Source organism: Poeciliopsis prolifica, unplaced genomic scaffold (assembly GCF_027474105.1).
Source record: "Poeciliopsis prolifica strain line A6 unplaced genomic scaffold, Auburn_PproV2 SCAFFOLD009, whole genome shotgun sequence".
Lineage (NCBI taxonomy): Eukaryota > Metazoa > Chordata > Actinopteri > Cyprinodontiformes > Poeciliidae > Poeciliopsis > Poeciliopsis prolifica.
The window spans coordinates 11,250,100-11,277,377 of NW_026562384.1; the positions used below are offsets into that span (position 1 = coordinate 11,250,100).

Consider the following 27,278-nt stretch of genomic DNA (forward strand, 5'->3'; position numbering starts at 1 on the left):
TTTTGAGGTAGATGATTTAATAATATATCTCCGTTTCTCTATTTGTTTTCTTTCTCTTACCTTTTTTGCTGTACATATTAAAATTCATGCAGTTTTCGTGTTTTGACTCTGTGGGCCGCTGTTGTCTGCTCCGTTGCAGTTACCATATTTATAAACAGCAGCAGCACCTCCTCCCCGCTTATATTTTTAAGATTGAAGAGGACGGCGTTGACCGCTTTGTCTTCACTTGGGATTTGTTTAACACTTCAACGGCGGCAGGATTTCTATTCCACACAGAAATCTGAGGATTGTTTATCTTTGTTTTTTTTTTTAATTCTTCTGTCGTTGAAGCGGACAATCAGGAGGGTGCACTGTTCTCTTACCGACATTTTCCTCACACAATGAGACGGCAAGTGCTGTGGCTTGTTTCCGCTCTCCTTTCTAGAGCAGCATTCAGTCAAGTCAGCTATTCTATTCCGGAAGAAATGGCGACAGGTTCGTTGGTTGGTAACGTAGCTCAAGATTTGGGTTTGGACGTTAAACGTCTGAGGTTCGGAAACGGCCGTGTTTATTCTGGTGATAGTAGCGATTACGTCGAGCTGAACAATGAGAGAGGAGTTCTTCTCGTAAAAGAAAGAATAGACAGAGAGGAGCTGTGCGGCGACACAACGCCATGCGCTCTGCATTTTCAGATCGTGCTGGAAAATCCTATGGAATTTTACAGCGTAACTGTTGAAATTACAGACATCAACGACAACGCTCCGACTTTTGAAAAAGCTGAAATCAAATTCTTAATTAGCGAGACTGCAGCTGTTGGAGCGAAATTTGACTTAGAAAGAGCCTTGGATTTGGATGTTGGCATCAATACTCTCCAAAGCTACGTCCTAAAACCCAGTGGTCATTTTTCATTGAATCTACAGAATCATGCTGACGGTACAAAGAATGTTGAAATGGTTTTGCAGAAACCTCTAGACAGAGAAAAAAATGAGTTCATTTCCTTGGTATTAACAGCTGTTGACGGAGGAGAGCCGCAGATGACTGGAACAATGCAGATTCTCATTACAGTGTTAGACGCGAATGATAACGCGCCTGTTTTTACGCAGCCAATATACAAGGCCACTGTGAGTGAAAATTCTGCAAAGGGCACGGTTGTGACCACTGTTACTGCCTCAGATGCTGATCAGGGTTTGAATGGTAAGATCACATATGCCATTACAAGCACTAAAGACGAAGTAAGGCAGATTTTTGAAGTAAATGAAGAAAACGGTGAAGTTACATTAATTGGGCGCTTGGATTATGAAAAGAAAAGGCTTTTTCAGATCAATGTCCGTGCAAGAGATAACGGAGGGCTAACAGATTCATGCAAAGTGATGGTTGACGTCGTTGACATAAATGATAATGAGCCAGTAATTAAAATTATGTCCAAATCTACTGTAATATCTGAGAGTGCGGATCCCAATACAGTTGTTACAATGATTAACATCCAGGATCCAGATGCAGGTAAAAATGGAAATGTTCAATGTTTTTTAAATGAGGACATTCCCTTTCTTCTCAAATTAACGTCAAATAATTTCTACAGTTTGTTGACAGAAGGTGAATTAGACAGAGAGAAAGCCTCTGAGTATAATATCACAGTGACCTGCTCTGATGAAGGCGTGCCCTCCCTCTCCAGCAGCGTTACTCTCACCCTGCAGATCTCTGATGTGAATGATAACGCACCTGTCTTTGAGAAAATGTCATATGAGGCCTACATTGTAGAAAACAACACACCAGGTGTCTCTGTATTTACAGTAAAAGCTACAGATGCTGACTGGAACCAGAATGCTCGTGTTTCTTACATTTTGGAGGAATCTTCTGTTAACGGAGTGCCAGTTTCCTCATATGTATCTGTCAGTGCTGATAGTGGAGTCATCCATGCAGTTCGCTCTTTTGACTATGAGCAGATCAAAGATTTTCAGTTCTGCGTTAAAGCGCAGGATGGAGGCTCTCCTCCGCTCAGCAGCAACATAACCGTGAAAATCCTGATCCAGGACCAGAACGATAATCCACCTCAGGTTTTGTATCCAGTCCAGACTGGTGGCTCCATGGTGGCTGAAATGGTGCCTCGTTCAGCAGATGTGGGCTACCTGGTGACTAAAGTGGTGGCTGTGGATGTGGACTCTGGACAGAATGCCTGGCTCTCCTATAAACTACAGAAAGCCACAGACAGAGCGCTGTTTGAAGTGGGCTTACAGAATGGAGAAATAAGAACTATCCGTCAGGTGACTGATAAAGATGCTGTGAAACAAAGACTGACTGTCATAGTGGAGGACAACGGGCAGCCCTCTCGTTCAGCTACAGTCATTGTTAACGTGGCGGTGGCGGACAGCTTCCCTGAAGTCTTGTCGGAGTTCACTGACTTTCCTCACGATAAGGAATACAATGACAACCTGACTTTTTACTTAGTGTTGGCTCTGGCTGTGGTTTCCTTCCTCTTCATCACGTGTTTAGTGGTTATTATATCAGTGAAGATCTACAGATGGAGACAGTCTCGCATCCTGTATCACTCCAGCCTCCCTGTGATTCCATATTATCCACCTCGTTACTCAGACACTTTGGGAACAGGAACTCTGCCACATGTGTACAACTACGAGGTGTGCAGGACGACTGACTCCAGAAAAAGTAACTGTAAGGTTGGCAGAGCTGGTAGTCACAACATGTTGATAATGGATCCCAGTTCTACTGGGACAATGCAACGGATACAGAATGAGAAGAACATCTTGGATGAACCAGATTCTCCTCTAGAGGTTAGTTATTTCAGAAATGCTTTCGAATCCAATGTATATATGGCTGAGAGTGTTTGTGGCGTGATCCGTCGAGGGTGCGTCATCATTATCATAAGGATTCAGGACCATGGATAGAGTCAAACCTATGTCTCTTCTAGAAATTGCATTTGACATAATATTGTCTTTTCTCTTTCATTTTATGTTTTATTTTCAACATGTCATCATAAAGAATATTGTATCTTAGTATATGAGTATCTTTCTAAATAAGACATCACAAACTTTCAATGCAAAGTATCTGTTTTCAGTGTTTGCCCTTCAACGTAATACAAAGGAATAACTTTTCTCATGAGAAAGTGTTTGCCTTTTTTTTTTCTTCACTTTCCTGCACGGATTTATCCTTCTTGTTAGTAATTGTCATGCTCAAAAGTGCCTGTTAGTTTTGCATATCTTATAATAGCTCAGTGATCAGAATTTCCAGGGGCAGCATGTGCATTGCAATTTTGTTTTTTAACTCCAAGCGACGCTGTTGACCAGTCTGAGCTCGTTTAATACTCCATAAGCGAGTGGTACCTCCCATCGTCTGTACATTTTAGAAAGACACAAGACTCTGACATGGCAGTAAATGATAAATGCACGGATGAGTATAACATTCAGCAATACCGTTTCGGAATTTTGATCTCGTTTTGAGGAGTACCTACATGTTTAACACGTTTTGGATCAATAAAAAACGTGACGCTGGACGACGGGTTTCCATTGTGGATCTAAAGACATTATCCGACATGACTACTAGACGGCAAGTTCTATTGTTTCTCTCGCTCGTCTCCTTCAGCACAGCGGCTGCTCAGATCAGCTACTCTGTTCCCGAGGAAATGACAAAAGGCTCTCTTGTTGGCAACGTTGCGCAGGATTTAGGCTTAGATGTGAAGCGACTGAAAAGCGGGAAAGCTCGTGTTTTCACTCGCGATAGCACAGCGTACGTCGAGCTAAACAGAGATAGAGGGATTCTGCTGCTGAAAGAAAGGATCGACAGGGAGGCGCTCTGTGAACAAATAATTCCCTGCGCTTTGCGTTTTCAGATACTGCTGGAGGATCCTATGGAATTTTACAGCGTCACTGTGGAAATAACAGATATAAACGATAATCCCCCGACGTTTAGAACAAGCCAGACTCACTTTAACATCAGTGAATCTGCACTTATTGGCACAACATTCATACTCGACAGAGCGACAGATCTCGATGTAGAAGAGAATAGTTTGAAAGCGTATACGTTAAACCCCTCTGATATTTTTTCTCTGAAATCGATTAACCCAAAAGAAGGTCGTAAAAATATTGAAATGGTTTTGAATGCGCAGCTTGATAGGGAGAAAAATGAACTGCTTAGATTGGTTCTGACGGCTGTGGATGGGGGAGAGCCGCAGATGACCGGAACAATGCAAATAATAATCAATGTTTTAGACGCAAATGACAACGCTCCAGTTTTTACACAACCCGTTTATAAAGCTTTTATAAAAGAAGATCAACCGATAGGAACAGTAATAATTAGAATTACTGCAACAGATGCGGACGAGGGAGCTAATGGTCGAATTTCGTATTCAATTTCAGCGATGACAGATCAGGGCCATGGGTTGTTTAAAATTGATAAAGAAAGCGGAGAAGTCACTTTAAATGGAAAAATTGATTTTGAGAAAGCAAAAAATTACGAGGTGAATCTTCGAGCATCGGATGATGGTGGACTGATTGGATCTTCTAAACTGATCGTTGATATAATAGATGTGAATGACAACCGCCCAGACATACATATCATGTCTAAATCAAATATGATTTCAGAGGACGCGAAACCCAACACCGTCGTGGCCATTATAAATGTGGAGGATGCAGATTCAAATGATAATGGCAACGTGCGTTGTGCGACAAATAATAACGATTATTTTGTTTTAAAGTCCACCTCGGAAAAATTTTACACTTTAATGACAGATAGTGAATTAGATAGAGAGAGAGTCTCTGCATATAATATCACAGTGACCTGTTCTGATGAAGGCGTTCCCTCTCTCTCCAGCAGCGTTACTCTCACCCTACAGATCTCCGATGTAAATGACAACGTGCCTGTATTTGAGAGGAGCTCTTATGAGCCCTACATTGTAGAAAACAACACACCAGGTGTGTCTATATTTACAGTAAAAGCTACAGATGCTGACTGGAACCAGAATGCTCGTGTTTCTTACATACTAGAAGAATCCTCCTATTAACGGAGTGCCGGTCTCTTCATGTGTCCATCAGTGCTGATAGTGGAGTCATCCATGCAGTTCGCTCTTTTGACTATGAGCAGATCAAAGATTTTCAGTTCTGCGTTAAAGCGCAGGATGGAGGCTCTCCTCCGCTCAGCAGCAATGTAACTGTGAAAATCCTGATCCAGGACCAGAACGATAATCCACCCCAGGTTCTGTATCCAGTCCAGACTGGTGGCTCCATGGTGGCAGAAATGGTTCCTCGTTCAGCAGATGTGGGCTACCTGGTGACTAAAGTGGTGGCTGTGGATGTGGACTCTGGACAGAATGCCTGGCTCTCCTATAAACTACAGAAAGCCACAGACAGAGCGCTGTTTGAAGTGGGCTTACAGAATGGAGAAATAAGAACTATCCGTCAGGTGACTGATAAAGATGCTGTGAAACAAAGACTGACTGTCATAGTGGAGGACAACGGGCAGCCCTCTCGTTCAGCTACAGTCATTGTTAACGTGGCGGTGGCGGACAGCTTCCTGAAGTCTTGTCGGAGTTCACTGACTTTCCTCACGATAAGGAATACAATGACAACCTGACTTTTTACTTAGTGTTGGCTCTGGCTGTGGTTTCCTTCCTCTTCATCACGTGTTTAGTGGTTATTATATCAGTGAAGATCTACAGATGGAGACAGTCTCGCATCCTGTATCACTCCAGCCTCCCTGTGATTCCATATTATCCACCTCGTTACTCAGACACTTTGGGAACAGGAACTTTGCCACATGTGTACAATTACGAGTTGTGCAGGACGACTGACTCCAGAAAGAGTGACTGTAAGTTTGGTAAAGTTGGTAGTCCAAACCTGTTGATTATGGATCCCAGTTCAACAGGGACGATGCAGCGGATACAAAATGAAAAGAACATCCTGGATGAACCCGACTCTCCTCAAGAGGTTAGCATTTTCTGCTGTGACTTTCGTTGGTTGTGAGTCATTTAAATAATTTGTCTTGTTTTCAGTACCCTGGCCAGTGACCTGCTTTCATATTCAAAAGTCCCTCTCCCTAATATTCCCATGTTTTTGATCTAAAAAAATAAACCTACTGTGGAATGCAAAAATGAAATCATGTTATATTCCATGCCATTGCAAATATGAAATCAATATTTTATAAAAAGTTAAACGTCTATTTTTTAGTACCCGAGCCAGTGACCCGCTTTTGTATTCCTAAGTCCCTCCCTTTCACATCCCCTCCTTTTAATGCATGAAAATCCATTAAGAAATGCAAAGACGAAATATTAATTTAATTTTAACAATAGTGTTTTCAGTCGGTTGATGACAAATGTTTATTAATTAATATTTTTGAATGGTTGTAAGAACATTGGGATCTAAGTCTAAATTCTACTTAGTTGTTGATTTCACGGTGCACTGATTCGTTTTGAGCTCGAAGTGCCGCTGTTGGCTCGTTTGTATCAAATACACTGCAGACTCGTTTTGCCTCCCTTCACGTCTTTATTTTAGACAGAGAAAGAAAGAGAAGCGAAATCCACAGTCGCTTTTCTCAGCGTCCTGGTTATCTGGACAGTTTTCTTTCTTTAAATAATTCATAATCTCCGTGGATTTTTTTATATACTTTATTTTATGGAATACAATATATTTTGGTTCTTCGTACTTTGCCTGTGGATCACGTCGGACAAACAATGAGAAGCGGACTGCTGTTGTTTTTTTCGACCCAGTTCGTCTGTTCGGTGCTCGGTCAGGTCAGCTACTCCATTCCCGAAGAAATGCCAAAAGGTTCTCTGGTCGGTAATGTTGCTGAGGATTTTGGTTTGGACATTAAAAGACTAAAAACAGGAAAAGCTCGAATATTTAGCCGAGACGGCGATAAATATGTTGAGCTGCATAGTGAAAGAGGCGTCCTTCTCATCAAAAACAGAATCGACAGAGAGACGCTGTGTGGACAAACGACGCCCTGTTCGCTGCATTTCCAGATTATATTGGAAAATCCCATGGAATTTTACGGTGTTACTCTTGAGATTACCGATATCAATGACAATCCTCCGTCGTTTGAAAAAAGCGATGTGAAATTTAAAATAAGCGAATCGGTTGTCCGTGGGACTAAATTCATTTTAGATCGTGCTTTTGATCTTGATGTGGGCGTTAACGGACTAAAGAGCTACACGCTTGAACCAAAGCAGCATTTTGTGGTTAAGTTGCATGACCAGGCAGACGGTTCTAAGAATGTTGAGATGATTTTGGAGAAACCGCTTGACAGGGAAAAGCAGGAACACATTTCTTTGGTTTTGTCTGCGCTGGATGGGGGAGAGCCACAGATGACAGGAACAATGCAGATCCTCATCACTGTTTTAGACGCCAATGATAACGCTCCTGTTTTTACACAGTCGGCTTACAAGGCTTCAATCAGAGAAGATTCCCCGGTAGGAACAGTTGTAATGGCAGTCACAGCGACAGATGCAGACGAAGGCTCCAATGGTAGAGTAACGTATTCAATATCTAGTATCATTGAAAATACGGGTGGTGTTTTTGAAGTAAATGCTGAAAGTGGTGAAATTACACTGAAAAGAGATGTTGATTATGAAAAAGCTCGTTCATTTCAGATGAATATTCGTGCAAGTGATGATGGTGGGCTCGGAGACTCTTGCAAGGTGACGATTGACGTTATAGACGTAAATGATAATCAACCCAATATCCAAATTATATCCAAATCAAACGTTATATCAGAAGATGCCAGGATCGGCACTGTTGTGACGATGATAAACATAGAAGACGCAGACTCAGGAGATAATGGAAAAGTTCACTGCTACATAAATGAGAATATTCCGTTTCTGATTAAATATTCAACAGGAGAATTTTACAGCTTATTAACAGAGTATGAATTAGATCGAGAAATAGCAACAGAGTATAACATCACAGTGACCTGCTCTGATGAAGGCGTTCCCTCCCTCTCCAGCAGCGTCACGCTCACTTTAAAGATCTCTGATATAAATGACAACGCGCCTGTCTTTGAGAGGGGCTCATATGAGGCCTACATTATGGAAAACAACACACCAGGTGTGTCTATATTTACAATAAAAGCTACAGATGCTGATTGGAACCAGAATGCTCGTGTTTCTTACATACTAGAAGAATCCTCTATTAACGGAGTGCCAGTTTCTTCATATGTGTCCATCAGTGCTGATAGTGGAGTCATCCACGCAGTTCGCTCTTTTGATTACGAGCAGATCAAAGATTTCACGTTCTGTGTTAAAGCGCAGGATGGAGGCTCTCCTCCGCTCAGCAGCAACGTAACTATGAAAATCCTGATCCAGGACCAGAATGATAATCCACCTCAGGTTCTGTATCCAGTCCAGACTGGTGGCTCCATGGTGGCTGAAATGGTTCCTCGTTCAGCAGTGGGCTACCTGGTGACTAAAGTGGTGGCTGTGGATGTGGACTCTGGACAGAATGCCTGGCTCTCCTATAAACTACAGAAAGCCACAGACAGAGCGCTGTTTGAAGTGGGCTTACAGAATGGAGAAATAAGAACTATCCGTCAGGTGACTGATAAAGATGCTGTGAAACAAAGACTGACTGTCATAGTGGAGGACAACGGGCAGCCCTCTCGTTCAGCTACAGTCATTGTTAACGTGGCGGTGGCGGACAGCTTCCCTGAAGTCTTGTCAGAGTTCACTGACTTTCCTCACGATAAGGAATACAATGACAACCTGACTTTTTACCTAGTGTTGGCTCTGGCTGTGGTTTCCTTCCTCTTCATCACGTGTTTAGTGGTTATTGTATCAGTGAAGATTTACAGATGGAGACAGTCTCGCATCCTGTATCACTCCAGCCTCCCTGTGATTCCATATTATCCACCTCGTTACTCAGACACTTTGGGAACAGGAACTATGCCACATGTGTACAATTACGAGGTGTGCAGGACAACTGACTCCAGAAAGAGTGACTGTAAGTTAGGAAGAGCTGGTAGCCAGAATGTGTTGATAATGGATCCCAGTTCTTCAGAGACGCTACAGCGGATGCAGAGTGAAAGGAACATCCTGGATGAACCCGATTCTCCTGTAGAGGTTGGTTATTTAGGTTTCAAGCCACCACTACTTTTTAATTATTTATTTATTTTAGTTACAGTCATACTGACACCAGTTAATCAGCACCTTGGACAGAGCACAATGTTCCTATTTTCCTTGTATCTATCAACATGTCTGTCTGTCTTTCTGTATGTATGTCTGTTTGTCTGTCTATCTTATTTTATCGATTCATAATTTACTCGGCGCTTTGACTGTGTAAAAATTATGTAGTTTCCTCTCATATCTCGAGGGGTCGCTGTTGGTTAATGTGAGGAAAATTAAACCTTCTCTTCGACAAAAACGCTCCATCCTCTGTTTTATTCGCAGATAGCCTGACAAAGAGACTCGCTCTGAACACAACATGTGCTCATAGTGTAATATTCCGTCAGTATTGAACATCCGCTACTTTGTCCATTCGGTTATTTCAGTGTTTTTTCAAGATGGCTGTTTTGTGGCGTTTAAACAAGGAGGGAATTTTTCCGATGTGGCTGCTGCTCCTCAGCGTCGGCGTTGCAGAGATTGCTGTCGGTCAGGTCCGTTATTCCATACCCGAAGAGATGTCGACTGGCTCGGTCGTCGGGAATATTGTCCAGGATCTAGGCTTGGATATTAAACGACTGGAGTCTGGGCGTGCCAGGATTTTTACCGAAGATGGCAGTGAGTACATCGGGCTGAATGCAGAGAAAGGAACCTTGGTCGTGACTAGAAGGATTGATAGAGAAGAATTGTGCATGCAGGTTTCTCCCTGCTCTCTGCATTTCCAAATTATTTTAGAAAATCCAATGGAGCTGCAAAGGGTAGACTTAGAGATTACGGATGTTAACGATAATTCTCCGTTTTTTTCTAAAAAGGAATACAATTTCGAGGTTATCGAATCTGCCTCTTCAGGGTCTCGTTATTTGCTGGAGAGTGCCAAAGATCCGGATGTAGCTCAAAACACCATACAAACATATAAACTGAACCCCACAGACCATTTCAAATTGAACACCGTGTCTCGGTCTGACGGGACAAAGTACATTGAAATGGTTCTTCACACGCCGCTGGACAGAGAAAAACAAGACGAGCACAAACTGATCCTGACTGCGCTGGATGGGGGTAACCCTCAGAAATCCGGATCTGTTAAAATAAATGTGATCGTCTTGGACGCTAATGACAACGCGCCAGTGTTTAGTCAGTCCGTTTACAGAGTCATCGTTCCTGAAAACGCACCTCGAGGTACAGCTGCTGTCAGAGTCAGTGCTACTGACAGTGATAAGGGGGAAAACCAAGAGGTGACGTATTCTTTTTCACGGCACACTAACACTGTATCATCCCTGTTTAACGTTGATCATCAAACTGGAGAAATTACATTAATTGCTGCGTTAGATTATGAAAAAGTTAAGCATTATGAGATCGATATCGAAGCTACAGACAACGGAGGGTTAACAGACGCCTGTAAGGTTCTGGTTGAGGTGACTGACGTAAATGACAATCCTCCTATAATAAGCATAATTTCGCTTTCCAATCCCATTCCTGAAGATTCTGAGTTAAATACAGTTATTGCGATGATCAATATTAAAGATTTAGACTCAGGAAACAATGGCCAAGTTCATTGTTTCATAAACTCAGATCTGCCTTTCAAAATCAAATCATCAACACCAAATTTTTATAGCCTTGTGTCTGATGATGCTCTGGATCGTGAAGCTAATCCAGTTTATAATATAACGATAACCGCAGTGGATAAGGGTTCGCCCTCTTTTTCCGCAAACAAAACAATTAATTTAAAAATATCGGATGTAAATGATAACGCCCCGGTGTTCCCACTGCCTTCTGTCACTGCTTTTGTGTCCGAAAATAATTCTCCGGGTATGAGTCTCCTGTCTGTAAAAGCCAGTGACAACGATGATGGAAACAACGCACACATTTCTTATTTCCTAGAAGACATCCAGCTCAATGGGATGTCGGCTTCAGCTTATTTTTTGGTAAATGCAGAGAGCGGGGAGATTGTGGCAGTGCGCTCCTTTGACTACGAGCAACTTAAAGAGTTCAACATTCGTATCAAAGCGCAGGATGGAGGGTCTCCTCCACTCAGCAGTAACGTGACCGTGAAAATCCTGATCCAGGACCAGAACGATAATCCACCTCAGGTTCTGTATCCAGTCCAGACTGGTAGCTCCATGGTGGCTGAAATGGTGCCTCGTTCAGCAGATGTGGGCTACCTGGTGACTAAAGTGGTGGCTGTGGATGTGGACTCTGGACAGAATGCCTGGCTCTCCTATAAACTACAGAAAGCCACAGACAGAGCGCTGTTTGAAGTGGGCTTACAGAATGGAGAAATAAGAACTATCCGTCAGGTGACTGATAAAGATGCTGTGAAACAAAGACTGACTGTCATAGTGGAGGACAACGGGCAGCCCTCTCGTTCAGCTACAGTCATTGTTAACGTGGCGGTGGCGGACAGCTTCCCTGAAGTCTTGTCGGAGTTCACTGACTTTCCTCACGATAAGGAATACAATGACAACCTGACTTTTTACTTAGTGTTGGCTCTGGCTGTGGTTTCCTTCCTCTTCATCACGTGTTTAGTGGTTATTATATCAGTGAAGATCTACAGATGGAGACAGGAGCGAGTATTTTACAAATCAACTGGGAATCTCCCAGTGATTCCATATTATCCGCCTCTTTACGCAGACGCAGGCGGTACAGGCAATTTAAAGCAGGATTTTGGCTATGAGGTGTACGGCACTACTGACTCCAGGAGGAGTGATGTCAAAGACTTGAGGTCCTTCGGTGAAAGCACTCTGAGTGTTGACCGCAACGCTAGCAGGACAATGCCAAGACTTAAAACAGAATCTGAGAATTTACTAACAGAGGTGAGATCAGTGCAGCTTTCCTGACATGAAATCATTTTCTTTTTTGTAGTTAAATCTTAACAAATTTAATATTTGTAGTTGTCAATAAAATATTTTCTGTAGATCCAACTCAGTGGATGTCAATTACCTTTTGTAGATTATGTAAAATATTTTGTCTCCATCCATCCATCCATCCATCCATCCATCCATCCATCCATCCATCCATCATCCATCCATCCATCCATCCATCCATCCATCCATCCATCCATCCATCCATCCATCCATCCAGCCATCCAGCCATCCATCCATCTTTTTATTCAACTGTGTGCCTTTTATAAGCTACATGAGTCCTTGACAATAGCTGCCATTTTACTACTCTCTTAACACCAAATCAAATTGTTTCTTTGAATTTGTAGAATAATAATTTTGGTGGTTGAAAGCACCATAATAAGTTTGACATCACGTGATACTTGCCAATGTTCAGACAAACTTTTACCTCATCTGTGGATTGATTTATAACTGAGTTTTAATGTTTATCAGAAAACCTGATAGAGATGGCATATACAGTTCTGATAGCTAAAATGTATTTTTTTTTTAAATCCACACTTCATTTGTGCCAAAGCGTTATTAAAGTTTGTTTCCCCAGAGAGATACCAAACTGTGCGCTGCACTAGATTTTCAGTGACCTAATTCTCTTCATAACACCATCTAATCATGAGCACTCATTTGTGCATACAGAGAATTTGAGGAAAGATGGAGAGCACTTATTGTTTCTTTCAACAGAGGAAATTAATTTTGGCCACAAAAACATTTTTAAAAAGTGACACAATCTTTGTCATCAAACGTTTAAATAGTGGTGGAGAAAAAGAGGGCACACTCATGACCACAGAGAGACTGACAGCAAGGGAGGAAAACTGATGGTGAGATGTAGAGAGGCAGCGGGGGAGGGGAGGAGGCAGCGCAGCCTCAGCAACCCTGTGCAGCAGTGATGCACAGCAGCCATTTTGATCCGGAGCTTGCTTTGTCTGCTGAAATGAGCTGAAAAGAGAGATGTATTACATGTTTCAAAACATATTTGAATGCAGGTACTTCCTGCAGTGTGGAGGATACAGGCACATAGAAATTTGTCTTGAAAAATTATAAAAGGTTTGACATGAGATGTAGCAAGACAGGGAGCATGAATGTGCTTATATAACAATAAATAAGAGGTCAGTAATCACAATAGAGGCAGTTTGAGCAAAATGCAGTGACAAAGGAATTCACCTAGATTATTTTTAAATTGTTTGAAAAAAATAGCAAGACCATTAAAATACAAAGAGAGAGATTGATTCAAATGCAGTTTTGCATTTTAATGTAATATTTATTTTTGACTTATTGTGGTAGAATATTAAGTCAGTTATTATTTTACTTATTATATACTTATTATATAGTTATTATATATAAGTTTTTTTTTATAATTCACTAAAGATCAATTAACCCTGGCATAGTTAGGGAATAACTTTTCTGTTATTATATTGGCTCATAGTCTATTGTGGGTATAAAATAGACTGCATGAGACAGTTCTGGGTTACGTTGTCAGTGTATTTTAAAGTGTGGATGTAAAAAGTGCATATGACAAGTAAAAGTGAAAATTTGTTGTTTTATTTTCACCTGAAAGGCTCTATTGTTATTTTTAGATAACATCAATGCTTTTGTTTCACATTTGTCCAAACAGTTTAGCCTCTTTTCCCAGGTTTAAAAGTTGTGATGGGGGCTTCTAGCCCATGTTATAAGTTCCTTTGATCTCAGTTACCCCATAGGGGTTAATGCTTTCTGAAACATTTTAGCAATCAAGTAAATACTTCAGGCTGTCTGTCAAGCTGCACCAGTTGAATGCCTTATTTTATGATTCTCCTGTAGGAAAACCACCTTTGAAGTTTTAATTACCAGCTATTTTCTGTGCTGCACAACCTCCATGAATCAATTTGGTTAACTTTCCTTTGACTAATCAGATGCAGATGCTCCTGTTTCTCACAGACCCAAACAGTTCTTTAATAGTCCGGTTCTCCCCAGTAACCGAGTGTGTTGAGCAGCTGTGTGCCCCTGTTTATGCCGATGGGTCTGTTTAGCACTTTCTGCTTTGATTCTGAGGATGTGGTTAGTGTTAATGCTGTGAGCCGTTATTTACGTGTTTACAAGTTAGAACTCATATTGTGCACAGAGTGCCTTTGAAAAGTATCCACATATTTGAACTTTTTTCTTGTTTTTGTCACTTTGCAACCACATAAATTAATTGATTTCATTAAATTTTGTTGTTATGAAACAACACAAAGTAATGTATAGAAGGGAGGTGGAAAGAAAAGGGACACATGGTTTTCTATTTATTTAAAATCTAACATGTTAATGTAATAAATCCCCCCAAGTCAGTTATTTTGCTTAACTAATTTCAAAGCAGTTACAGTTACTAGAGTTTAGGAGGTTGTCAGTAGATTTGAACATCAAAAATCTGAAAATTTTTGCCATTCGGTTTTGTAAAACAGCCTATTGAGTGAACAGCAGTGTTAAAATCCTTCAGCAGATTCTCAACTGAATTTGGGTCAGGAAAAGGTTCTTCTACTTCATGAAAATGCTCGAAAGCACATTCTTTCATTTTAGCTTTGTCTGAATGTTTAGGTTCACTTTGAACCTTTTTCTCAATCTTCAGTCTGTTTTGAATGATAAAGTGTTAACTTCAGTGACTGGCTTGTAATTGATTCCACCTTTACACCAATTCCTACCAGCTTCCCTTACCTTCCTAAAGAATACCACCGACACAGCATGGTACTGCCACACCCATGTTTCACTGTGGGAATTTACATGTAGACTAACAAGTCCTCATCTGACCAGAGAATGTTGTTCCACATTTGCTGCAGTTCACTAGTGTTCTCAGACATCCCTCCAAAACCTTTACATGGTCACTAAATTTATAATTTAGTGATAAATTTACTAAAGTATAAAGTATGATTACTAAAGTATAATTTGAATGAAAGTATAAATATGTTTAAATACAAATTTATACTTTGTATTTTAGTTTTTGTTCATTTTATTTCTCGAATGTACAAAAAGATACATTCAAGTAAAATGAGCTGAATATGCATGTATGTGACACATATTTTATTTTATTTTTCAAATGTTTAAAACCATGCAACCCTTTGTTTTCATTTTACAATGATATGCTTCTTTGTGTCGTTCCATCAATCAAAATATATGAAAAACACATTGACATTTATGCTTGTAACAATATGAAAACATCAAGAGGTATGGATACTTTTGCAAGATATTGTACTATAGGGACTTGAGAGTGTGATATTCTGCACTTACTTGTGATATGCCTTTCTTAAATATTGTAAATAAACAGTATTCACATCACAATAGAATTACTTGTATTGTGAATACTGTACTTACTGTTAGTAAGTGGAGACTGTTTTCTGTGTTCACTTTAGCATTTGCTTGGTTGATATAAACACATATTGACAAACTCATAACAAACATGTTACAAAGTATCTATTTAAATTGAGCCTTAATCTATTTCAGTAACCTTTTCTCATCTTCTCCTCCTCTTTCTAGTTTTTCTTCTGCTGCACTGTTTTTCTTTATGGATTTTTTATACATCATATTTGTTTACCTATGGGTGAATAAGAGGACAGTAAGAGGAAAATCTAACTTCGATCAACTCATTTTCTCTAGAACTTAGAAATTAGGTTTAAAACAGAATTGATTCTGTTCAAGGTCAAAAACATGATTCTATCTATTTTTCAGATAGAATCATGTTTTTGACCATGTAACATGTTTAATCATGAGAAGAGCATGTTTTTGTTATGTAAAAAAATGCCTTGATTTTAAGCTTTATGTATTAGAATCACCGTCGTGCTCAAACAGAACACCAACATCATAATCTCAAATAAGGTTTGGATGAACACAAGTAAGATAACCTACACACTTGTTTACATTTAATTCTCATTATTTTATCCCAATGCAATGCAAGTTACTTCACTGGCTCTTTATAAAATTAGCGTTTAATCAGATGGTTTGTTTTAAACATATTAAATTTGACAACACTGGATAGCCACTGTTCATCTGACTGTCTTAGTTTCCAACAGTGCTTCTCTTTCCTCCTGATCTCATTTTCTGCATCCCTCCCCTCCCCCTCTCCAGCTGCACCACTTTGCTGCAGAGAAAGAAAGGCACACAGAGAAAAAGGGAGAGAAAAATTGTAAATGTGAGACGTTTTTGTCATGTCTATAAAAAGATTTGTGGCTTCTGGTTGCTTCTTTGTGATGCTTTGACAAAAAAAAAAAAAAAACGGTGTCCTTTGTACTGTTTTTATATCTGATCAAGAGATTTGCTCTGTTTTGATGTTATGTATGTTCTGATTTAACTGGTATACACCTATTTTTATCAGAAAATGTCATTTCTTGTCTGTCTGGTGCCATGTTTCATCTCCATGTTGTTGTTTTTTTTAGTTCTTTTTTTACCATCCCAGTTGCTTGCAGTGAGCAGGGTAGATTGCAAGCAGGGGAGGTGGGATGTGGTACCATAGCAACAAGCTGACTCACTGGCAAGACTGTACCATTTTCTGTATCTATGGGGGTCAGCAGCCGATGCAGCCCACACTGTATGATAAGTACATGTGCGTATTGAATCTGAGAGGCCAGGAATCACCCCTGTGTTGCTTCAGTGTTCTCAGACCTTGGGTGTGTGATGAGAAAGATGGCTTTAAGGTTATAAAGGCTTCTGATGATATTTTATTTCCCAGTCTTTGTAGGATGCCTTGTTGTCAAGACCTAAAGCTCATAATGACTACAACCCATATATTATGGAATATCTTTGTGTTTCTCAAAGTTGCATAACAGTAACATTTTGTTTTTGTTTTTGTTTTTACATCAGATTACAGTAAAGTCTAATTAATACAGATGGTGTTTTTTTTTGTCCCAATAGCTTAGATTTGACATCACAAAGGCAGTCATGCCTGCAGTCATGCCTGCATCAGCTGTGACAAACAGGAGGAAAATAATCTCATTAATATGCCATAGAGCTGTTTCAGGCCATCGCCTTGAGGCCCTCTGCTGTTGGTATTATGGTAGTGATTCTGTGCAATAGTGCAGCATTTTTGATACATTCACAGATTGATCATGTAATATGGTTCTCGTATTTGTTTCACTTTGATAATTTACTTTTTTAGACGGTATTGTTTAATCTTTGTACATATTTGATTTGTCAGAAAGTTGGTGAAAGCTGTGTTAAAGATATTTCAAAATACTAAGGATACATTTTGATTTATACGCCATATGTTCTGCAATGCTTTATACTTATATTTCATTTTCCTTACTCTTCTAAGCAAATTCATAGCTCTATTCTACAAGGTTTCACTCTTGATTCCTGTTGTTTATTTTCATTTGAGGATCATTCCTCTCTGTCTATTTCAACCCCGTGAATCTAACATTTACACACATTTTCTAATGATAATAAGCTCACACCAAGGCTTTATCACTGCATTTTTACCAATATGTATGTTTTAGTAGTTTTTTTTTTTTTAAATACATGCCAAACCTATTCCATAAGCACATTCTACAGTTATTTACATATATATTATTCTGAGCTCTTTTCTTTCAACCTAAATGTTTCAAGTGTATTTTTAGCAGCACTCATTGTTTTCTACACAGAATCAGTACAAATATGTAAAGTAGCGAATTTAGTAAACAACTTGCAACTTTATTTGTCATGCTCTTCAAGGTAAGTATGCGTTCCCCACAGACTGTGTATTCCCACCACCAGTCTAACAGATTTCCTTTCTTCTGTTTTCTCTGTTTCATGTCCTTCTTTCTCCATGATGGCTGTCCTGCTTCCTCCCCAACTTGTGTCCAATCCTGACTCTCCTAATAAGGTAAGAAATAGTTTCTATCTATATAACTCATAGTACATCCAACAAAGCACATACGGTCGCACACATGCATGGTAGGCATCCTGACAGTCAGTCGTGTTTGTTTCACCTGGCATAAACATAGTGAAAACACAAACTGTTTTATAGCTGTGCTCAAGCAGCCAGTGTTCACTCTGACAGAAGCCAATTGTGTGATGTATTCACAAAGTACATATGTAATGACATACACATGTTACATATGTGATATTGTGAAAGTTTGATTTCACCCCATCATATCGGTGTCTTGCATACACAGATTCAAAGCTTCTTATAATTTGTTAAAGGGATCTTCATCAGCAGATCTCTGGTCTGTCTTAAAGTCTTTTGAAATTGATCTTAGCACTTTGGTTAATATATTGTAGTGATTATTGCTGAGATTTTTATGTGACCAAGGTAGCCTATCATATTGTGAAGTGTGTGTTCATAAAATGGAATATATTGAAACAGTAAAAATATCTTGACCAGCTAAATAGTCTATGTAATAGAATGATAATAATATGCTAAGACTACACTTCTAACTTTGAGAAGTTATGTAGCACATATGCTGTGAGAACACTCAGATTTAGAAAACTTTTTTTAATTGATTAATTGATCACATCATTTACAAACTACTGTGAAATTTGTCAAGCGTTGGACTGAAAATATGTTATAAACCAGTTCTTGTAGAATAGAAATAATTAAAATTGGATTGAAAACCTCCAGAATGTCCAGAGAAAGGAATGTTTCAAGACTTTTGCAAAGTACTGTGTCTTAAAAATTAAATAACTTTTTCATGGCAACTGAAACTGTTATATACCAGATAGTCACTAATATGCTGTCAAAAACACTGATGTAGAATGTTTTGTGTCTTGCTGCTCACAGCGCAGCATAATCACTGGAGGATCTCTTAGGCTTCACTGAAACTTCACTTGTCATCATTTGAAGAAAATTTGCAACTCATTCTGCAAATTAGACACAGTTAGGTTACCTAGAGATGGACAAGACTTAGGGATACAAAACAGTTTCAAATTGGACTGTGTGTTGTAAGACAGCTTTACTTACTAATAGGCTTATGTGGTTTAAGAAAGGTATTAGCAGTAAAGACCCTCTGGCACTTTGAGTACAACTGAAGTGCCAGAGATTATGCCCTAAGTGAAGTATATAGTTTAAGTAAAAAGGAAAGTACAACAATAAATATGTTTGCCTGTACAATAACAATATAATAAATGTAATAACAAGCACACAAACATCAGTAAATATAAAACACTTTTATCTTAAACAGAAACTTGTACCCAGACTCAGTCATGATTGAAATAAGGTTGTTTTGTTTTCCTTCTGTGAGTCCAGGTAAGTGTACTTGAAGAAAGAGCGTTGCATGATTATGTTGGCTTGCTATGGTTTTGTGTTGGTTCTTTATTTATTTACCTCGCTTTGACCTAATTATTTACACACACCTACAGCACAAACATCACTTAAATACAAGCACACATTCATCAGCAAGAAACATGTTAAAAATAAACCACAGTAAAACTTCTAAGTTTGTCTGGTTTTTATGTTGATTATTTGAGAGGAGTATTCATTTAGAGTTCTTTTTTTTTTAATTATTTTTCAGTTAATATTTTATTGTGGACTTTATTTTGCAATTGGCAAAATAATTCATACAATGTTGGCAATTGGTTGAAAAAAAAAGAACTTTAGGTGGTTGAAAAAGACTTTCATTCAAAACAGTGGAAAAAAGTTTTGCAAAACTAAATAAATAATTTTCATAACAGGAAAATAAAGATGAATTAAGAAACTTAACAAATAATGCCTTATATTTATTTTTGTACCTTTCTAAATCCATTGAGAAAATGTCATTTTCAGATTGTAGTACATGGCTGCTGGATTATATTAAGCATCCAAACTTCGTTTGGCAATGCTCAGACATGCTAGTCCATATCAGAACATACAAATTTTACAATACACAAGTTTTAAAAGTAGAAGGCTGTATGATCATTTGTCCTGTTTGAGCTCTGAAACTGCACTTACAAGCAAGCATGTAGAGAAATATATTCTCGTGTATATATTCAAAACAGCTATTTTTGTTAATCACACTTCTGTATGTGTATGTAGAAATAAATAAGCAAGCTTTGGGTTGTGTTGCCGTCTATTGGAAAAAAAAGAAAAGGAAAGAAAGGAAAAGGGAACAAAAGAAAAGAATAGAAGATAAAAGAAAAGAAAGGCAAAGAAAAGAGAAGGAGAGGAAAGAGAAGAAAAGAAAAGGAAAGAATAAAAAGGAAAAGAAAAAAATCACTTTGTGATAGGTGAGTTGTGTTGTTGTTCTGCCTCCCTGCAGAGGCAGACTGTGAGGGCTGTTAGGTCTGCAGCATCTTGCAGCTGCATCACTTGGCCGCCTGTGTGGCGCTGTCCGCTCAGCCGGTGGTGCTGAAATACTCTCCGGCGCAACCCTCCCTTCGTCTCCTTTCCTCTCACACTCCGTCTGTGCTGCTCTGCTCTTTCTACAGAGTCTAACCAGAACACATAGAAAAATAATATTCTGATCTTTTCTTTATATCTATTCCGAAATTAAACAATCTGCTTCTTTTGTATTTATTGATTAATTCCGTTCCTGGAATATATGTTTGGTTTTTTTTTTTTGTTTTTTTTATGTATATATAGAACAGATTAGACAGCCTCCATTTCTCTTAGTGTGTGTAGGAGAAAAAAGAGCTAGAGAGAGAGAGAGCCGCAGTGAGTCCCTTTCTGCATCGTGTGCTACCCCTCCCTTTTCATTTGCTCTACAAACCTCCATACGGGTGTTTTACGTCAGTAGCTGTCAGAGATCCTTTTTTTTTTTTTTGTCTAAGCTGTGCAGAGAGCTGCGAGGACGTCGTGGCGTATGCAGGCTGCACTGACTTTGTGTCACCACGGGAAGGCAACAAAGAGCCTTGCCTTCCACAAATGCATGTGCAAGCTTGCAGATGAACACAATAAAAAAGGACAAATTGATTAGTAAAAACGATGTTGATTAATAATGCAACTGAGCAACTGTACACGCATTATTGCATCACTGCAGCTACTCTCTTGTGTGTTTTAATACACACAAGAAATACATTCTTGTGTGTATATATTCATAAATATTACAAAAGAGATGTAAGTAATACATCTAATATGGAATATTATTCCTTGTAATAAATTAATTAGATACATGGGCGGAGGGGGAGGTTTATCTGTGTTAATACGTCACATTTGCGTAGACCTGATTGGTGGAAATCCCTCTGCTCTGTGCACCAATGATATTAAGAGCTGTACAAAGAGATCTACTCCATCTCAGTGAGTAGCGTCAGCTCAGAAGCGCTACAATGTCCTGCACAAGAAGAGACGGGTGCAGACACGAAGCATGATTTTTACTGTAAGTTCCCAAGCCTCGTCTGGGTTGGATTACAAACAATATCTTCAGCTCAGAGGTTGGGACTGGGGTGAAACGATTCGGAGCGCGGAATAATGCGGAACAAATTGTCAACATGGCAGGTGCTTTTGTGGTGGCATCATTTCTTCATCTTGTGGAGTACAATAGACTCACAGACTCGCTACAGCATTCCGGAGGAGCTGAAACAGGGATCCGTGGTGGGAAATATAGCCAAAGATTTGGGTTTGCTTGTACCTGAACTGTTTCGGCGTAAAATGCGGATCACCTCGGAGGCTGGTAAGCAGTATTTTAATGTAGACTTGGGGAAGGGAGAGCTGCTGGTGACCGACAGAATAGACAGGGAGGAACTGTGCGGACAAAGACCCTCCTGTTTGCTGCCTTTGGAGCTGGTTATAGATGACCCGCTGCAGGTGCACAGAGTTGAAATTGAAGTAGAGGATACGAACGATCATTCCCCCAGTTTTCTTACAAAAGAGAAAGTGGTGAAAATCGCAGAGTTAGTTAATCCAGGTGCGCGGTTTCCTTTAGAGAGTGCCACTGATCCTGATGTCGGCGCTAATTCCATACGCACGTATCTCATTAGCAAAAATGAGCATTTTAAATTAACAGTTAAGAATCTTAAAGATGGGAGAAAAATTCCTGAACTGGTGCTTGAAAAAGCTCTTGATCGAGAGAAGCAGGCTGTACACAACCTCGTCATTACAGCTGTGGACGGAGGAGATCCGGTGCGTTCAGGGACATCAGAAATAAAAGTTATAGTGCTCGACATCAACGATAACGCACCACAATTTGAAAAACAAGTATATGAAGCTAATGTCAGCGAAAGGTCTGCAATTGGAACCGAAATCCTGCAGGTTAAAGCTTCAGATGCAGATGAAGGACTGAATGGAGAAATAGAATATGTGTTTGCGGAGCAAACTTCAGATATGATTTCATCCTTATTTGACATAAACCCGTCCACCGGGGTTATTACTGTCAAAGGGGTTTTAGACCATGAATCAAATTCTTTACACAGATTCGATGTAACCGCAAAAGACAAAGGAAATCCTGAAATGGACGGGCATTGTGGAGTGGAAATCAAAATAAATGACATCAATGACAATAATCCGGAAATAGTTGTTACCTCCTTAACAACACCCGTTCCCGAAGACTCTCCAATAGGAACAGTCATTGCAATCATAAGCACACGAGACGCGGACTCAGGTGACAATGGGAAAGTGACATTAACTTTGTCACCCAAATCCCCGTTTAAATTAAATCCGTCGATCTCTAAACATTTTTCACTTGTCACAAGTGGCCCACTTGACCGTGAAACAAACAGCCAGTATAGTGTAAAGATAACAGCCTCTGATTCTGGAAAACCGTCATTAACAAGTGAAAAAACAATAATAGTTCAACTTTTAGATGTAAATGACAATCCACCAATTTTCTCTCAAAGCTTGTATGCAGTTTATGTAAAAGAAAACAATGCTCCAGGGATAATTTTGTGCTCAGTGTCAGCATCTGATTTAGATTCTGGTGAAAACGCAAAGATCTCTTACTCCATACTGGACTCTAAAGTGCAGGACGTCTCTGTCTCGTCTTATGTTTACATTAATTCAGAAAACGGGAGCATCTACAGCATGCACTCGTTTGACTATGAGAAGCTGAAAGTGTTTCAGATTCAGGTCCAAGCAAAGGATCAGGGCTCTCCGTCTCTCAGCAGCAACGCCACTGTCCATGTTTTCATCCTGGACCAGAACGATAATACCCCCGCTGTTATTTACCCCTCCTCCGCTGCCCTGGGCTCCCTCTCTCACCAGAGGATGCCCCGCTCTGCTAAAGCGGGTCACCTGGTTACCAAGGTAACGGCCGTGGACGCTGACTCGGGCCATAACGCCTGGGTCTCGTATAGACTGGCGGAGGCCACAGACGCCTCTCTGTTCACCGTCAATCAGTACACAGGAGAGGTGAGGACTAAACGCGCTGTGTACGAGCAGGACGACTCCTCTCAGAGGCTGCTGATAGAGATCAAGGACGACGGGCAACCGGTTCAGTCCGCCACCGCCACGGTGTCCATCCTGCTGGAGGACGGTCTCCATGAACCCATTTTAGACCTCCGACACAAAATGTCCGAGCCCAGCAAGAAAACCGGCAGAATCACCCTTTATTTGATTCTGTCTCTGGCCTCAGTGTCCGTGCTGTCTCTGGTGACTTTTCTCATCCTGGCGGTGAAATGCATCAGGGGCAGCAGAAGCAGCGGGAGCTGCTGCATGAGAAGGAGCGACTGTGATGATTACAAGAACCCCAACAGAAACCTGCAGATTCAGCTCAACACTGACGGACCTATAAAATACGTGGAGGTCCTGGGAGGAGACATGATGTCTCAGAGTCAGTCCTTCAGGTCCTGCATGTCTCCCATGTCAGAGTACAGTGATTTCACGTTGATCAAACCCAGCAGCACCACAGACTTTAAAGAAGTCATCAGTGTTCTGGACGCGTCTTTACCCGACAGCACCTGGACCTTTGAGAGTCAGCAGGTGAGCTAATTCAACGTCGGCCAAGTTGTGTCAAAAATATAAAATGTTTGAATCTTTTAACAACTGTTAATTGTTCCATGTCAGTCAAAACTCAAAAGCTTTTGCTTTAATCAGACACATGCATAAAATTATCTTGTCTGTTGAGATTATGTGGTCTGTTTTTATTCATTGTATTGAGGTTAAGTGTTGCCTATGTTTCTCAGCTTCTTTCTTTTTTTATTTCTTTCTTTCCTCTAATTATTTTTATTTTCATTCAATGAGGTCTAACAAGTAATATATTTACCACATCAGTAAAAAAAATTCAAATGAGCATTTATGGTCTTGACGCTGTGATGTCGTGGTGTGGAATAGATTCCTTCCTATTGGATGATATGTTTTGAGGCGCTGAACCAATAGGATTCAGAACTGTACAAAGCAATCTAGTCCCTCCCCCCTTTCAGCTTCTGTGGTCCTACACTCACAATGCAGAGTGGCAGAGGAGAAAAGGGGACGAGATCTATTTTGCAATATGAGGATTTTATGTTTGAACTTAAATCCATACGCAATAATTTGTTATCAAATATTAGTAGAGATTGATAGGTGAGATGAATAAGCGAGCATTGCTTCTGAACACAACATCGACTGGAATGGATATGTTATAACGGACCAAGGATGACAAAGAGAAATGGATACCGAGCCTGGAGATGGCTGGTGCTTTGGTGGCAGTATTTCTTTATCTTGTGGAGTACAACAGACGGACAGACTCGTTACAATATCCAGGAGGAGCTGAAACGGGGTTCTGTGGTCGGAAATCTGGCAAAAGATTTGGGTCTGTCCTTAGCGGAGATTTTTGACCGCAAACTAACCGTCGCCTCTGAGGCTGGTAAGCAATATTTTACCGTAGATGCAGGGAAGGGCGAGTTGGTGGTGAATGACAGAATAGACAGAGAGGCTTTATGTGGACAAAGCGCCAGCTGTGTGTTGCCTCTGCAGGTCGTCATTGAAGACCCACTGCAGCTGTTTCGAGTAGAAATTCAAATTCAAGACATCAATGATAATTCCCCCAGATTCCCGTCGACCGATGTGTTATTGGACGTTTCGGAATCCACAGTAATCGGAGCACATTTTCCGCTGGAAAGTGCGGTCGATCTAGATGTCGGCATTAATTCACTTAAGTCATATACTCTGAGCAAAAACGAGTGCTTTAATATAAGACTTAAGGAGGTGGCTGGAGGAAGAAAAGTCCCCGAATTAATTCTGTCAAAACCGATCGACAGAGAGAAAAAATCTGTTCACAATCTTCTTTTGACAGCTCTAGACGGCGGTAATCCGGTAAGATCGGGGACTGCGCAGATAACTATCAAAGTCCTTGACATAAACGATAATATTCCTACTTTTGAAAAAAACTTGTATAAAGTATCCGTTGCAGAAAATGCTGCGGAGGGAGCGTTAATAGTACAGACAAAAGCAACAGACCCCGATGAGAATCAAAATGGAGAGATAGAATATTCGTTCGGCGCTCACACCTCCGAGCTTGTGCTCTCTATTTTCTCCATCGATCCCACATCAGGAAAAATATTCCTGAAAGGAAAACTAGATTTCGAAAATGATGCTAATTATGAATTGGACGTCAGCGCGAAAGATAAAGGGAGCCCAAGAATGGAGGGACATTGTATTGTTCATGTTGAAGTTTTAGATGTCAATGATAATGCTCCAGAAATCATATTAACGTCTCGACCAAAACCTGTGAGCGAAGACTCGCCTAATGGCACTGTAGTCGCTCTGATCAGCGCTCGGGACCATGACTCCGGTGAAAACGGAAAAGTACAATTACAGCTCCCTAAAAACAGTAACTTTGCGCTGAAACCCTCGTTTTCACAAAACTACGCACTTGTTACAAATGGTGTTTTAGATCGAGAAAAAGATGCTGAATATAATATTGAGATAACAGCTACAGATATGGGCTCCAATCCAATGTCCAGCAAGAAAACCATTCATGTCAGAATCACTGATGTGAATGACAACCCACCAATTTTTAAACAACCCTACTATAATGTGTATGTAAAAGAGAATGGATTACCCGGATCTATACTTCACTCAGTGTCAGCATCTGATTTGGATTCTGGTGAAAACGCAAAGATCTCTTACTCCATTCTAGACTCTAAAGTGCAGGACGTCTCTGTCTCGTCTTATGTTTACATTAACTCAGAAACGGGAGCATCTACAGCATGCACTCGTTTGACTATGAGAAGCTGAAAGTGTTTCAGATTCAGGTCCAAGCAAAGGATCAGGGCTCTCCGTCTCTCAGCAGCAACGCCACTGTCCATGTTTTTATCCTGGACCAGAACGATAATACCCCCACTGTTATTTACCCCTCCTCCTCTGCCCTGGGCTCCCTCTCTCACCAGAGGATGCCCCGCTCCGCTAAAGCGGGTCACCTGGTTACCAAGGTAACGGCCGTGGACGCTGACTCGGGCCATAACGCCTGGGTCTCGTATAGACTGGCGGAGGCCACAGACGCCTCTCTGTTCACCGTCAATCAGTACACAGGAGAGGTGAGGACTAAACGCGCTGTGTACGAGCAGGACGACTCCTCTCAGAGGCTGCTGATAGAGATCAAGGACGACGGGCAACCGGTTCAGTCCGCCAGCGCCAGGGTGTGCATCCTGCTGGAGGACGGTCTCCATGAACCCGTGTTAGACCTCCGACAGAAAATGTCCGAGCCCAGCAAGAAAACGGCACCCTTTATTTGATTCTGTCTCTGGCCTCAGTGTCCGTGCTGTCTCTGGTGACTTTTCTCATCCTGGCGGTGAAATGCATCAGGGGCAGCAGAAGCAGCGGGAGCTGCTGCATGAGAAGGAGCGACTGTGATGATTACAAGAACCCCAACAGAAACCTGCAGATTCAGCTCAACACTGATGGACCTATAAAATACGTGGAGGTCCTGGGAGGAGACATGATGTCTCAGAGTCAGTCCTTCAGGTCCTGCATGTCTCCCATGTCAGAGTACAGTGATTTCACGTTGATCAAACCCAGCAGCACCACAGACTTTAAAGAAGTTATCAGTGTTCTGGACGCGTCTTTACCCGACAGCACCTGGACCTTTGAGAGTCAGCAGGTGAGCTAAGCGAGAACAAAAATATACGGTCATCTGTTCTGTTTTATTGCTGTTTTTGAACTCTTTTTTCTTTTTTTCTCATAAATTTGTCTAAAAAAATCCCGAAAAAATGCAGTGTAAATTTGTTTATTCATATTTTTTTCAAAGAATGTGTTTGAAAATAGATGATGACGGACCAATGCAGGTTATTTTATTGTTTAGCCCATAGTGTTTGTCTTAAGTTGATTATTTTTTCACTTTATAATGATAGTGCTGCTATTCACAGCATGTAGCATCTTTTCCTACAGTGCGTGATGCTTTCTTAAAATAGAAATACAACTATTTTAACCTAGTATTTAAAAACAATATTTCGCAAAGTTTCCTGGACATGATCTTTATGTGCTGAAAAATAATTATTTTAAATTGCTGTACTTTTTGTCACATAGAATATATTTTTATGAATTATAATCTGTGGTTTGAAGTAAACCCCAA

The 27,278-nt window shown here is 40.4% G+C and overlaps 2 protein-coding genes and 1 pseudogene across 33 annotated transcripts in view; all 3 read left to right on the forward strand.

Moving 5' to 3' along the window:
* Positions 1-27,278, forward strand: part of LOC129362980 (protocadherin gamma-C5-like) — a 237,344-nt gene that overhangs the window by 178,155 nt on the left and 31,911 nt on the right. Inside the window, exon 1 of one of the 32 annotated variants that reach the window (XM_055034847.1) lies at positions 106-2,765. The exons of 26 other annotated variants lie outside the window; for them this stretch is intronic. In XM_055034847.1, coding sequence (XP_054890822.1) covers positions 381-2,765 — 2,385 coding nt within the window. In that variant the 5' untranslated portion in view covers positions 106-380. Of the gene's footprint in view, positions 1-105; positions 2,766-6,479; positions 9,038-9,121; positions 11,887-27,278 lie in introns of those variants that run through there. 5 more of the 32 variants (XM_055034864.1, XM_055034851.1, XM_055034867.1 and 2 more) reach the window with 5 other exon arrangements.
* pcdh1g22 (protocadherin 1 gamma 22) lies at positions 20,949-24,111 on the forward strand. Its single transcript, XM_055034896.1, has one exon. It carries the CDS (start codon positions 21,266-21,268, stop codon positions 23,717-23,719), a length of 2,454 nt encoding a protein of 817 aa, XP_054890871.1. The 5' UTR covers positions 20,949-21,265; the 3' UTR covers positions 23,720-24,111.
* On the forward strand, positions 24,161-27,202 carry LOC129362996 (protocadherin gamma-C5-like; annotated as a pseudogene).

Coding starts and splice junctions, on each gene's coding strand:
- pcdh1g22 (XM_055034896.1), top strand. CDS start 21,266: ATGCGGAACAAATTGTCAACATGGCAGGTGCTTTTGTGGTGGCATCAT.